At 48.5% G+C, this 13,121-nt stretch overlaps 1 protein-coding gene across 2 annotated transcripts; it reads left to right on the plus strand.

The window, feature by feature from the left end:
* The first annotated feature begins 381 nt into the window (after positions 1 to 381).
* LOC124085373 (signal-regulatory protein beta-1-like) lies at positions 382 to 9,660 on the plus strand. Of its 2 annotated transcripts, XR_009225807.1 has the most exons (3): positions 382 to 966; positions 7,342 to 7,456; positions 8,062 to 9,660. XR_009225807.1 is itself a non-coding variant. In XM_058575482.1 (2 exons), exons 1-2 carry the CDS (start codon positions 601 to 603, stop codon positions 8,134 to 8,136), a joined length of 441 nt encoding a protein of 146 aa, XP_058431465.1. In that variant the 5' UTR covers positions 382 to 600; the 3' UTR covers positions 8,137 to 9,660. The 2 variants fall into 2 exon arrangements, 1 of the variants encoding a protein (XP_058431465.1); XM_058575482.1 differs by lacking the exon at positions 7,342 to 7,456.
* Positions 9,661 to 13,121: the final 3,461 nt, after the last annotated feature.

A 13,121-nucleotide genomic window follows, 5' to 3' on the forward strand; every position in this document is an offset into this window, starting at 1 on the left:
CATGATAGATCTATTGTCTTAGGCACTAGGTGTGCAGTCATTTGTCACAGCGGCATTAGATATAATTTAATTTTACTGTGGGGAAATATGCGAGGAGTTCAGCAATATTTCATTTCTTACTTGAGCTGCAAGTTCATGGCTGTATGCACTATGATCACTCCAAGGTGATGAAGGAAACCCCATCATGAGCTTGGGAATCTCTGTGGAACAAGGAAGCTGAGCCAGAGACTCTCATAATGAAATGCATTTCCTACTAACTGTACCCACCACTCCCCCAAAACGCAGGAGTCTCAAGGAGCCACAGGACCCCACCCAATGGCATGGTCCATTGTACCAGTGGCCAGAAAGGGAAAAAGCAATACATGGTTGGTGACATGAGAGTTCAGGAGGGGGGGGTGCTCAGGCCCTAAGTCCCCTCCCTCCACCTTGCTCAGGGCTCTGGGCCTCAGGGGCAGGTGTCTCACAGTGTGGAGGTGCAGGCCAGGGGAGGCTCAGTGTGAAGGACACATGCCCTGTGCTGAGTTCAAGGCCACTCTGTGGGCACTCAGTCAGTGACAGGCATTGCTGATACCACGTGATAAACCAAGAGAATCCCCCAGGATGAATGGTGACCACCCTGTGTCTCCCCCAGGAGCAGCTGCACAGGAGCTGCAGGTGATTCAGCCTGAGAAGTCAGTGTCTGTCGCTGCTGGAGAGTCGGCCACTCTGCACTGCACTGTGACCGCCCTGCTCCCTGTGGGGTCCATCTGGTGGTTTAAGGGGGCAGGGCCAGGCCGGGAGTTGATCTACAACTTCAAAGATTGCCACTTCCCCCGAGTCACAAATCCCTCAGATGCAACAAAGAGGGACAACAAGGACTTTTCCATCTGCATCAGTAATGTCACCCCAGCAGACGCCGGCACCTACTACTGTGTGAAGTTCCAGAAATCGACAAGTCTGGACCAGGCACCGAGTTGTCTGTGCAAGGTGAGTGCAGCTGCCTCCTCCTCCCTGGGGTGGGACAGGAGGTCGGGGTCACACCCTCCATCCTGGGGACCACAGCTAAGAAGCAGGAGCAGCACTGGGTGCTCATGTCATGACCTGCGGTCACCCCTTCTGCAGGTCAGGGAGGCAGAGGCCTGTGGAGGCCATGCTGTTTGGTCCAGGCTCCATGGCTGGCAAATGGGGGCATCTGCACCCCTCACCTGCCTGCTCCACAGCCCTGACCTTTTCTAGTCTGGCCTGTCCTGTGGCTCCCCAGCTGAGGGCTCTGAGGGTTTGAGGGACTTGCCAATCACAGAGCCAGACCATATCTGTTACCTTTAGAGAGCACTGCCCTGTGGGGGTGACCCTTCTCTTTATGCCAGAAGCACCCAGGATGCTCTGGAAAGAGCTGGGAGCAGAGCAGGTAAAGTTCTCCTCCCACCAGGCTAGTGTTCCTAGTGAGGACCAGGCCCTCCAGAGCAGGGAGGGGCCAGGGCATGCTTTCCTTCCTTCCCCTCCTGGAACAGCACCTGGGAGGATTCTGACAGGCTCAGGTTCCCTGTAGACCTGGGGCCCTGGTGGAGGAGCTGCCAAGAGGTGGGGCCTTTGCCTTGGGTCTGTCTGTAAATCCCTGTGTCTCAGGGACCAGCCCTCACAGGCCCTGCAGGGTAGGAGAAGAGCTGGGTCACTCACTCAGAGAGTGTTCTCCATGTATGTGACACAGGGGTTCCAGGTTCAGGAAGCACAGGTGCTCACTTTCTGTTTCCTGAGAGGCTCTGCATACTCTTCCTAAGCCATGAGGCTGAGGTGGTCAGTACACTGTGCCCACCCCTGTTGACCTGGGGAGCTGGAGGCCCAGGCAGGCCCTCTCTCACACAGCACATTAATGCCAGGAGGGGACAGAGCCCAGACCTGACTCCAGCCCAGGCTCCTTGCTGCCCTGGGGATAGACACTGTCCCCACAGAGGAGCCAGGGCACAGGAGGGGCTCAATACAGACCCTGACCTGACCCACTGGGCAGCGAGCAGCATCTCTGGTCCTCATCTATCTCCCAAGGTTCAGGTGCCACTGACATTCACACCCTGAAGCCCACAGTGACTGGAGAACCTCTCCTGAATGTCGGCCACGATCTCCTTCCACAGGGAGATGCCCCAGCAGGACACACAGAACTGCTCCATTATTTGAACAAGGGCAAAGCCTTCTTCCTGTGGAGATGTTACAGTTGTTCTTACTGTTGTGGTGGGTGGGGTTGGGGGCTCCCCACTGGCTGTGCATAGGAATCATGGGGAAAACTGAAGACAAAATTCCCCAGACCCAGGCTTCACCTAGAAATTGTATTCTAAAATCTCTGACGTGGGTCTGGGCATCTGAAGTTTTCACTTACTCCAGAAGATTCTAACACACAGCCAGGGCTGAAAAACCCTGAGCTAGATGTCCTGAAGACACAGAAGGAAAGTTGGGGTTTTCCTCTGGCAATGAAGGAGAGCATGGGAGGGTTTCTCAGTGTGGTTGCTTCAGAACAGCAAGTGCTGGGCTCAGCTCTCTGGGGCCCTGTGGCAGGGTCTCCCGACAGAGCCAGCTCAGATCCAGCGTTAGCCAGGGACTCCATCTGCAGAAATAATTATTGAGCAATCCTCCTGTGTGGAGGAGTCTGCTCTTTTCACCTCTCCCCCATCCTGGGTGAGTTTGGCCAGCCATGTCCCTCCTGAGCCTTATCTCATAATGGGCTCTCACTAGGACCCGCTCATGGGACAGGTGGGGATTCAAGAGCTGAGAGGCTCCAAGGGCTCAGGACAGTGTTAGGATGCTGAGCAGCTCTTGATAAGTGGCCTTTGATCCAAATCCCTAATCCCTGTAGGGACTTCCAAGCTGCTGTGGTCTGGGTGACTCCACTTCTTCAGTGACACCCTCCATATTGTGCCCTCTGAGTGTTGTGTGCATGTCAGGCAGTGAGGTCAATATTTGCTGATACAAATATTCATGGCATTTGCTGCCTGGTGACAGCTGTAGAAGGTGCTGGGTGGTAATGAGCAATCTGGAGACACCAAAGGATCCCTCTAAGTACCTGTCCACAGGTAATTGTCCTGCTCATCCTCTCCCCTGAATGCCCTAAGGATCTGCTCAGGGGCCTGGGCCATCAGTCCCTGGCTTCACCTAGAAATTGTATTCTAAAATCTTAGCCCTGTGGCTTCCTCTGCACTCAGTGACCTGTGACTCCAATGCAAAGTGACCCAGATTCAGAAAAGCACCCCTTCATCCTCTCCCTCTCAATTCAGTCCCTGGCCCAGGTGAGACCCATGGTATATTTGTGGAAATGAGAATGATCGGTGAATTCATAACCCCCTGTGGATGAACCCTGCACAGAATAAAATCTGCCAATAGGAGGACCTGTGTTTGCCAGATTTGTTTAGTCTAGTTTTGTTTTTAGCACTGGGGATTGAACCCATGGGCACTTCACCTCTGAGCTACATCCCCAGCTCTTGTTATTTTTTTATTTTGAGGCAGGATGTGGCTAAGTTTCCCAACCTAGCCTTGCAATTGCAGTCTTCCTGCTTCGGCCTCCCCAGTTGCTGAGATTTCGGACTGAGCCAATGCACCCCACTCTTTGCTGATTTTCCAGAGGCAGCCCTATGTGATCAAAGCCAACTGTGCTCCGTGTGGCTTGGGAAGAGACGTGCTGCGCAGCACATGTCATACATGTGTATGAAACTCAAACAGCCTTGTTCCCCTATTCATGATGGTGTCCTGGTGCTATTTGTCCCTGTATTTGCTTCTTTAAACAGTTCCCTGGGTGGCAAGGATGCCAGGTCAGCGTGCAGAAACAGATATTAAAAAGAGTGAGAAAGGTCCACAAGCTCCTCACTGACGAGGTTGATAGCTGTGCCCTGGTGCTGAGAGGAAGGCTTGGATCTCAGGCCTGGGGCAGCACCTGGGCTGACGGTCCTCACTGTCTGCCTGGACAGCTGTGCTTGCCTAGAGACAAAGAGAAGGGACACCACACAGGGCTACACATGCACAGAGCTTCATTAGGAGGATTAAGAAAATGAAGTCTTGTCATTTGGGTGTAGCCCAGGGACGGAGCATGTACTTGGCATGCACCTGAGGGTCGATCCCCAGTGCAACAAACAAAAAAAATAAAAATGACTCACAAGGTTCTGCAGAGGGTCACATACTTGGGGCCAGAGGGGGGTCTCCCAATCTCCTGACTTGTCTGTCAATGCTCCTCCTCAGCCAGACCTTCTCCTCCCGTGGTGTCAGGTCCTGTGACCAGGGCCACACCTGGGCAGATGGTGAGCTTCACCTGCAAGTCCCACAGCTTCTCCTCCCAAAATATCACCCCTCAAGTGGTTCAAAAATGGGAATGAGCTCTTGTACACCCAGACCAGCATGGACCCCACGGGAGAAAGTGTGTCCTACAGTGTGTCCCCCCAGCACAGCCCAAGTGACCCTGGGCCCCAAGGACGTTCACTCTCAGATCATCTGCAAGGTGCCCACTTCACCCTGCAGGGGGGCCCTCCTCATTGTGGGACTGCCAAGTTGTCTGACACCATACAAGGTATAGGACCCTGTTCCCCACCCCAACCCACACCTGGCCACCCAGCCTGCTGCTCCCCAGGAGCATTTGCTCTAATTCCCAGCAGTGCTGTCACCTTCCATGCACATGTGGACTCCTGCCCTGTGTCCAGCATCAGTGGTGGCTTCATTTCATTGACCAGAAGCAACTACCACTGCTGAGCTCCTCTCAGAGCCAAGCCTTGATGTGCAGGGAGGTTTCATCTATTCTGCTCACTTGCTGCAGGCAGCCTGTCAACCTTACTCACTTTACCCTAAGAGGAGCTGCTGGTCACTTGGCACCTCTGGTATGGCAGGCCCTGTGGTTAGTGATTCACTCCCGTGCAAACCTTCAATGTCTGAGTCCCTGCTTCACACCTGGTACTGTCCCAAGGGAGGCCCTTGCCCTGCTGGGAGGAGCTCAGCTGTCTGTGCCATAAGGTCACAGCTTCTGCCTGTGCTGTTTCAGTTCCACAGAGGTCACCCCACTGCCCACCATGGCATGGAATCTTGTGAACGTCACCTGCCAGGTGATGCAGTTGTACCCCCGGAGCCTAAAGCTGCCCTGGGTGGAGAATGGAAATGTGTCCAGGACCGAATCCACCTCAGTCATCACAGAGAACAAAGATGGGACATATAACCACATGAGCTGGCTCCTGGTGGACTTATGTTCCCAGAGCAGGGACGTGGTGTTCACCTGCCAGGTGGTACATGATGGGCAGCCAGCCACCTCCAGGAACCAGAGGCTGAATGTCTCAGAAAGAGCAGGGTATGAACATCTCCTGGCATGATAAGCACTCCAGCTGATGGGGTCTTTTTGTATCCAGTCTCTTTTTTAAGTGGTAAAGTATATTCATGTTTACTACAGAATAATTCTCAAGTCTATAAATCTATACTAGAACCATCAAGTCAGCTGCAATCCCGCCCCCATCCTCACCCCAAGAGTCTCCTCTGTGAAGAGCTTGATCCATCTCTCCATGGGTGTTCTGACATAAGCAGATATTAAAGAAGAGAATCAGGGAGGGAGGGGACCAGCCTATCCTATTGTCCTGCCTCTTGTCTCTGCACCTAACAAGTGCTCTGCTATCTTTCCTCGGGGCCTCTCCCTGCTCCTTACTCTGTTATCCTCTGCCCAGCCTCCATTCCATATTGGAATTTTCCATACTCATCTGTTTCCTTACCTAGAAAATTCTGTCTCTCCTGGATGAAATTTGGAAAGGACTCCCTGAGGATGGGCTACTAAGTATGGACCAATCCAGAGATGAATTAATACTAATTTTGATGCACCAAAACCAGCTCTGAAAGGATTTTTGAATAAATCTGAATACATACTCAGAGGGACTGATCACTCCTCACTGATCCCATCTCTAGAATCAACACAATTCCAATCAAAATCCAAAAAGATGGTCTTCTAGAAACTGAAGGATTCCGGAAATGCACACAGAAAGACAAAGGCTCTGGGCAGCCGTGGTGGCAACCTCAATCACCATCACAACATGCAAATTTCAACTTGTCTCCAGTGTCCTTTTTTGCACCCTGTGAAAGAGGACTAGGATGGCCCTGGGGAGCAACAGGGGTGTTGCTGATGACTTCCTGCCCTCACACCCGGAGATCCATCTACACAACTCAAGGCAAATCTAAGGTCCCTGGGGACAAGGAAATCGCCAGCCTATAAAGCTAATGAAAGAAATGTTCCCTCTCCCCTGAACATTGTCCCAAACACCACAGTTGTCTGGAGACTCCATTCTGTGGCCCAGTGTGACTTAGTTCCCTGTGTAACACAGGAGTGGGTCCAGACTCCAAAAGACTTTTTCAAGGGCCAGTTTCCTTCCAGCATGCCCTATCATGGTCCTCATGGGCCACGGATTTGTCCCTGTGCCTTCCTGCAGGAAGACTAATGGTAGGTAGGCAGTGAATGACAGTTTCCCTCATAGTTAGAGATACATGGGGGAGCTGCCTAATCCCATCTACTCATCACTTAGCCAGGTATGCACACCACTGCAAGTGGAGTCCACATCTGGAATGGTCAAATGATAGAGGACATTCCTCTACAAATCCAACAGCATTATTCTAGATAAGAAAATTAATAATAAAGGTAGTATTCATGTTTATTATACAGCTTATTATCATAAAATTAACAAAAATTCTCCAATAATTTGAAATAATTGGAGCATATATTCCGATTTTTCCAAAATTCATTTTATAGCTGGTTTTGGTGCACCAGAATTAGTTTTAATTCATCTTTAATTGCATGGTGCAACTTCCCTGGGAAAATATATGAGCATCAAGAAATTTTTCCTGAGTTTTAAAATGATAAATTTCCTTAGTAGTTTAGGGCCATTCATATGATTGATTTCTTAATATGTGTATTGGGGTAGGCTGTTCTTAAGGAATTTTGGTCCATTTTATCTACGGTGTCACCTTTATATGCCATTGATTCCTAGGGGCCCCCGAGATGATGGGATAATGGGGCGTAACCTCTCTGGGCCCAGTCCTCGGTTTCCTTCTCAGGAGGAGATGATAATCCCTCCCCATGGGATAGTGAGGATCAAGTAGGGAACTGGCATGGCTGGGTGGGCAGTGTGCACGGAGCACACGTTTTCACCTCCCGTCAGTGAGGACACCCTGGGACCTGGGGCTGGTTGAGTGGGACTGAGGAAACTCTGACTGGGCTTCTGCCTCAGGCTTGACCAGGGCAGCCAGGACAGGTGTGTGTGCTCAAGCTTCACAACATTGGGCCCAGGGAGCCTCAGTTAGAGCAAGCGCAGGTTCCTGGGGCTGACTCCCGGGAGCCCTTCTAATGGTCCTCCTGTCCTTTGATTTTAGGAAAAGTGAATTGTAATCTTGCTTCATACCTCATAGCCCTGTTACTTGGACTCAAGACCCTAATGGCTGTCAGTGTCTTTGCCATTTACGTCCACAGGAAACAGAAGTCCTGACTGTAAGTCCCCAGGAGGAGGGTGAACAACAGGCTGCTGCAGAAGGGGCAGGGCCAGGGGGAGTGGAAGCCCACCTGTGCACAGCTGCAGAGTCAGGGGGTATAGAGAACCAGCCACACACCTCTCAGCACCCTCAGGATATCGGGCAACTTCTATGGAGTCCCAGCTCCCAGGAAATGTGTGGGGTTTGCAGGAAATGAGATCAAGGATTGTCAGTGGGTGTGCACTGATTCCTAGGGGCCCCAGAGATGATGGGATAATGGGGCGCAATGAAGAGCATCAGATTGGGTGTGTCACTTGGAGGCCACCTCTAGATTAGTCCACCACTAGATCTCTATGGACAGGAAGATTCTACTATAGGAAGCAATGTCGAGAAGTTCTAGATGGGCTGCTCAGGGCTGCTCCCCTTCTGACCTTCAGTGTGGCCAAGCTGAAAGAGAAGGGAGGACAGTCAGTACATAGGAGAGGCTGAGCTCAGAGTCCTGTCTTGGGGCTGTTGGGCCACTGACAACAGGCATCCCAGGACGACCACATCAGGACATCACAGCTCTCAGGAGATGTGTCATAAAGATAAGCAGATAACTGAATGTGGACATGTTTCCCACAGATCCTTCACCAAGCCCTGCTGCCTGGGACCCTCAGTCTTTGCCACCTTCTTCCTGCTCCACGGTGCTCAGTCTGAGAGAAGGAGCTGCCCAGAAGCCTCTGTAGACTGTTCCAAATGTCTCCTCCCAGGACACCACCCAACCCACAGGCCCCTATTGTGCCTCTGCCCAGTCCTTGATGCCCCAGGCTAAGCCTGCACTCATGGTCCTGAGCAGGGCCCTGGGACCTGCCTCTGGACAGCAACTCATGATCCCTCCCCAGAATGTGACAAGAAAGCCCCATCTGACCGCATCAGGATGGCTCTCCTCCTTTGCCTTGGGCTCAGCCATCAAGCACCCCAAGTCCTCGCTCTCAAGAGTCATTCTACCTTCTTTTTCCTGCCTACCCTTGCTCCCCAGCCTTGTTGAGGTGCAAGGTGTTGAGGTTCTCAAAGGAAACTCATAATTATTTAATAAGAATAATTCTCATTCTCCTTTACATAGATGTCCCATGCCTCAAAGCCAGGAAAAAAAGTTTGCCTTAATCTGAGTGGTTTTCTTCCTCAGCACTTATTAATAATAGCATTATACTGGATGATGGCAGTCCTTGTTGTCCATAGAAACCCTGGGCCATCTCCATGGAGATTAAGAAAAACAGTGATTGTTCTTGCACATTCACAGTTTTTTTCAGAATATTAAAAACTCTCATTATGTCAGTTAAATGTCAGTTTAAATGTATAGGGAAATGTAAATAATAATAAGATGAGCACTTAGTGTACTGTAAGTGGAAACATTAGAAACTGAGTGGTAGTGTTGTTTTTCTTTGTAAAAATTTATCCAGAGGAGTCTGAAGAGTGTCCATCTTGTTCTTCTTTAAAATATAAAGCAAGCATCTTCTCTGCCTTGGGGAATTATCAGCCCCTTTAACACCATCACCCTTTTGGTCACCACCACTCCCCTGGTGTATGTGGGTAGCTTCACCTTCACTAGGTTCCTCCGTCTGCCAAAGGAAAGTCCCCATGTGGGATCCATGTCCACACACCATAGCCAGCTACTTCTATCCTGACTCCACTTGTGTCCAGTGTGAATCTCACTTCCAGCATTGTCACCTCTCCTGTCCTTTCATGTCTGTTGGCAAGTCCCTCTTTCAATTTTTCATTTCTGGAAAATGTCATGTGGGTTCATTGTTGGGAGACAAGGAAGTCACATGACAATCAAGCTCCACTGTCTGTGTGGAAACTGAGTGAGACAGTCACAGGACGGATCCAAGAGTCAACAGTGACGAGTCACTGAAGAGGAGGACCATTTGGTGTCCCCATAATGGTCTGTGGATGAAAGAGCTAGTGTGGAATTTGCTCTATGCAATTGCAGTAAACCTACAGTGACATTAAATTTGAGCCATGTATTGGGGGATTTGTGCTATTTAATTAAACTGTTACAACTAAAATTCATGCATATCAGCCCCAAAGTGAGAACTGCCTGTTTTTGCTTGTCTGTCTTCCTCAAATAGAATGTGAGTTCTAACAGGGAATGGACCATCTAAGCCTCCATGTCTAGGTCAGTAACTGCAATGTTTTTTTCAAACAGTTTTCAAATTTTTTAATAAATGAATAAAAACATTATTGGGGATATTGATTTCTTTTAGATCTTATATTTCAACATACTTTTCCTTATACAATGGCATGGCTCTTATATTCTCCAACTCTTTCTCTAAAGACTATCTTCTTCATGTGTTGAAAATCCCATCACAGGGAGGGAGGGTTGAAGTCCTGGGGGGTGATACTGGCCAAATTATATTGTTAGATTATGTGCATGTAAAAACATGGAATAACAACTCCCATCATTATCTACAAAAATAGAAAGAAAAAATCCCATCAAAATTCAACATCCCTAAAAATGTGTTGGTCAACCTTGTGTCACTGTCAAAAGGCAGCTGAGGTTATCAACTTACAAGGAGGAAAGGTTTGTTTTGGATTCTGGTTTGGAGATTTCCATCCATGATCAGTTGGGCCATTGCTTTTGGGCCAATGGAGAAGCAGTGAGTCATGGCAGGAGAACATGGCGGAGGAAGCTGGTTACCTATGGTGGGGAAAAAGCAGAGAGCAAAGGACTGTGGGCCCATAAACCCCTTCAGGGCATGCCCCTGAGGCCCCAAACCTCCAACCTGGCCTGCCTCATAAAGGTTCTACCACTTCCTAATTGCACCAAGCTCTTGCACAAACATTTAACATAGGGCCTTCCAGGGACATTTAAGAATTTAGATCCAAATTATGTGAGTAAGAAAGTGGAAGAAGAAGAAGGAGAAGGAGAAGGAGAAAAGAGGAAAAAATACAGAAACCCAAAACCAAAAGCAACATTGATTAGAGTTTTAGGATATGGGATCCAGCTGAAGGAGCTCCCATGGCCAAATTGAAACAATTTGAGCAACAAAACAAAGTAGCATTGTCTTGTAACCCAGAATATTAAAGAAATATTGATGCATCCATAAATAAATGATTGAATGTGGAACATTCCCCACTCCTAGTGCTGTGGCACATTTGGAATAAACCATCGGGTCAGTCTTGGAGCAAGACATGGACTTCATTCACTGATGGGTCAGAAGAACAGCAAGCAAGTCACCTCTGCAAATTTCAACCCCAAACACATAGCCCCTGTTTAAAAATGAGAAAAATTCTAATAAACCAATTCTAGACAAGTTCCAATAGAGGGACATGTTACAATGTACCTGTCAACCATTCCTCAAAACATAAATGGTCATCTGATCAAGGAAAGTCTAAGAAAATATCACAGCCATGAGAAGCAAATGAAACACTGTAACCTACGGGGATCCTGGAATAGAGAAATGGAAATGAGATAAAAATAAAACAAATTTTAACAAACTATAAACCTTGGATAATCATGATAAACATGTTTCAATGTTGGTTCAATTATAATAAATATATCACACACATGTAAGATTTGAACATTAAAGGAATATGTTTAGGAGTATATGGGGACTCTATTATCATTTATTTTTCTGTAAATCCAAACTGTTTAAAATATTGTCTATTTTTAAAACTCAACACCTTTCCCTCGGTTAGTTCTCTTTGCCTCTTTTACCCCCTTGGGAAACAACACAGGGAAATGTGTGGCAGGAGACTTTGCTAATGTGTCCAGGTTTCATCTCACTTCACAAGCCCTGTGTGTCCTTCTCTGTCCTCTGCCGGAGCTCACCCCAATCCCAGGCATCCAGAGATGACAGAGGCTGCTGCTTCTCAGTCACTCACGAGGTTGACCCTACACGTTTCCAATCTGCAAATCTCAGGTCAGGCTGAGTGGGAACAGAGAATTGGGGATTACCTGTGTGAAGTGAGGTACCTTTGAGAACCTCATGGGGTTAGTGAATAGAGATCCTGAATTCAAAACTTGGCAGGTAGAGTATGTTCCAGAGAAGAGTGTTGAGGATGTCCTGGTGCCTGGGGCTGCAGAAGTTGGTCCTTGGCTGTCAGCCCTTGCAGAGATTGCCTCAGGTGAGCAGAGCCACCTGGCTGAAGGTAACATCTGGGAACAGGCCATATTGATGATTCATCAGCCTAGTGTACAGAGGCTGCATTCTCTCTCATAACTCACAACAACTCCAAAGGAACATCCTACAACCAGAGCTCCATATGAGGTCAGCTAAAGTCTTCATTGGGATTTCATGGCTGCTCAACTTCTCCTTCTACCCAATCCCATTTCCTTCTCCTCCCTTCCACACATGTTGATTATAAAAGTCCTCTGAAAAATGACCTGCTTGTCCATCTTCATATCAGGGCCTGTCTCCAGGAAACCCAACCTGGCACAAAGAGGTTGTGCTAGACATCAGAAAGGTGGAGGCCCCTTTGCCTATTAAAGTGCAAGTCAGTCATGGAAGGGTGGATTGTTTTATGACCTCAGGAGCAATGAGAATTCACAAAAATGTTTATGTAAGAGAAAGGGGTGATCAGATATGTGTTGTAAAAAAGGCTTACTCTGCCTAAAGTATGAGAAAGACATTCTAAAAGGGACAAAAGAAGATGGGGCAGCCCATTTGAGGTAACTGTTTTCATTCAGATGATAGATGATGATAAAGAAGGAGAAATAGATTGGTTCAGGGGGGATTTAGGAGACAAATTTAATAGGGCCTGGTAGTGAGGGTGTAGAACATTGGTCTCTTTGTAGTTGGATCAATCAGGTGGATGATGGTACCATATAACCATGGAAGAGGCAGGAGATGATAAGGTTTATGAGTGCAGATCTTGACCTCAGATTTGAGTCTTTGCAGTAGACAAATGAAGACTTCAAGAAGGATGCAGAATTTATGGGTTTGCACTATGGGCTCAATATTACTCAGCTACTGGGAGGTGGATTCAAGGGCTTGATCTTAGATTGTACCTGGTTCCAAAGCTGGTACTCTTGGCCATCAACCTATTAGGACTTCCCTTCCAGAGAGCATAGAGTCTAATGGAAGGTGGGAAGATTCCAGGTGTAGGGAGGACAGAGTGATAGAGGCAGGATGGGGATTCCTGCATGGAATCATCATCTCAGGACAATGGGATGGGATGTAGACAACGAGGGGAAAGGAGAGTCTTGTTATCTCACAAGGATGTTCAGGACCTGCTTCTCTTTTCCCTCCTGTTCTAACAACTCTCTTGGCCTTAACATCTAGTAGGACCTGATAAGGAGGCAGGGTCACAAGGAAGCCATAGGGAGAACGCCATAGAACCCCTCCCTGGGGTGCTATTCCTTGCACGTTAAAGTGGTACCTGCTAACTGTGGGTTCAGAGTCTCTGAAAACAACTTTTATGTTTGGATACAACCTGTTGCAGAGGTAAGAGATAAGGAAGCCTAAATGCTTGATTCTCCCTCTTTCTAGGTCACTTTCTTCTGACCCTCCACTCTTTGCCCTGGAGTTTACCTCAACCCCAGCACAGACAGGAGAGGGAGTCCTCACCTCCCAGTCATGTCCCTAAGTATGTGGCTTTTCCTCCTGGAGATATTCCCCATACCCACCCTCTGCCCTTAAAACCACCTCCATCCTCTGAAGCACAAGTGACTCCTATCTCCAAAACTCAAGTCCCTTTCT

This window comes from Marmota monax, unplaced genomic scaffold (genome assembly GCF_021218885.2).
Source record: "Marmota monax isolate L192 unplaced genomic scaffold, Marmota_monax_Labrador192_F-V1.1 WCK01_AAM20220418_F8-fsc00014, whole genome shotgun sequence".
NCBI classification, from domain to species: Eukaryota; Metazoa; Chordata; class Mammalia; order Rodentia; family Sciuridae; genus Marmota; species Marmota monax.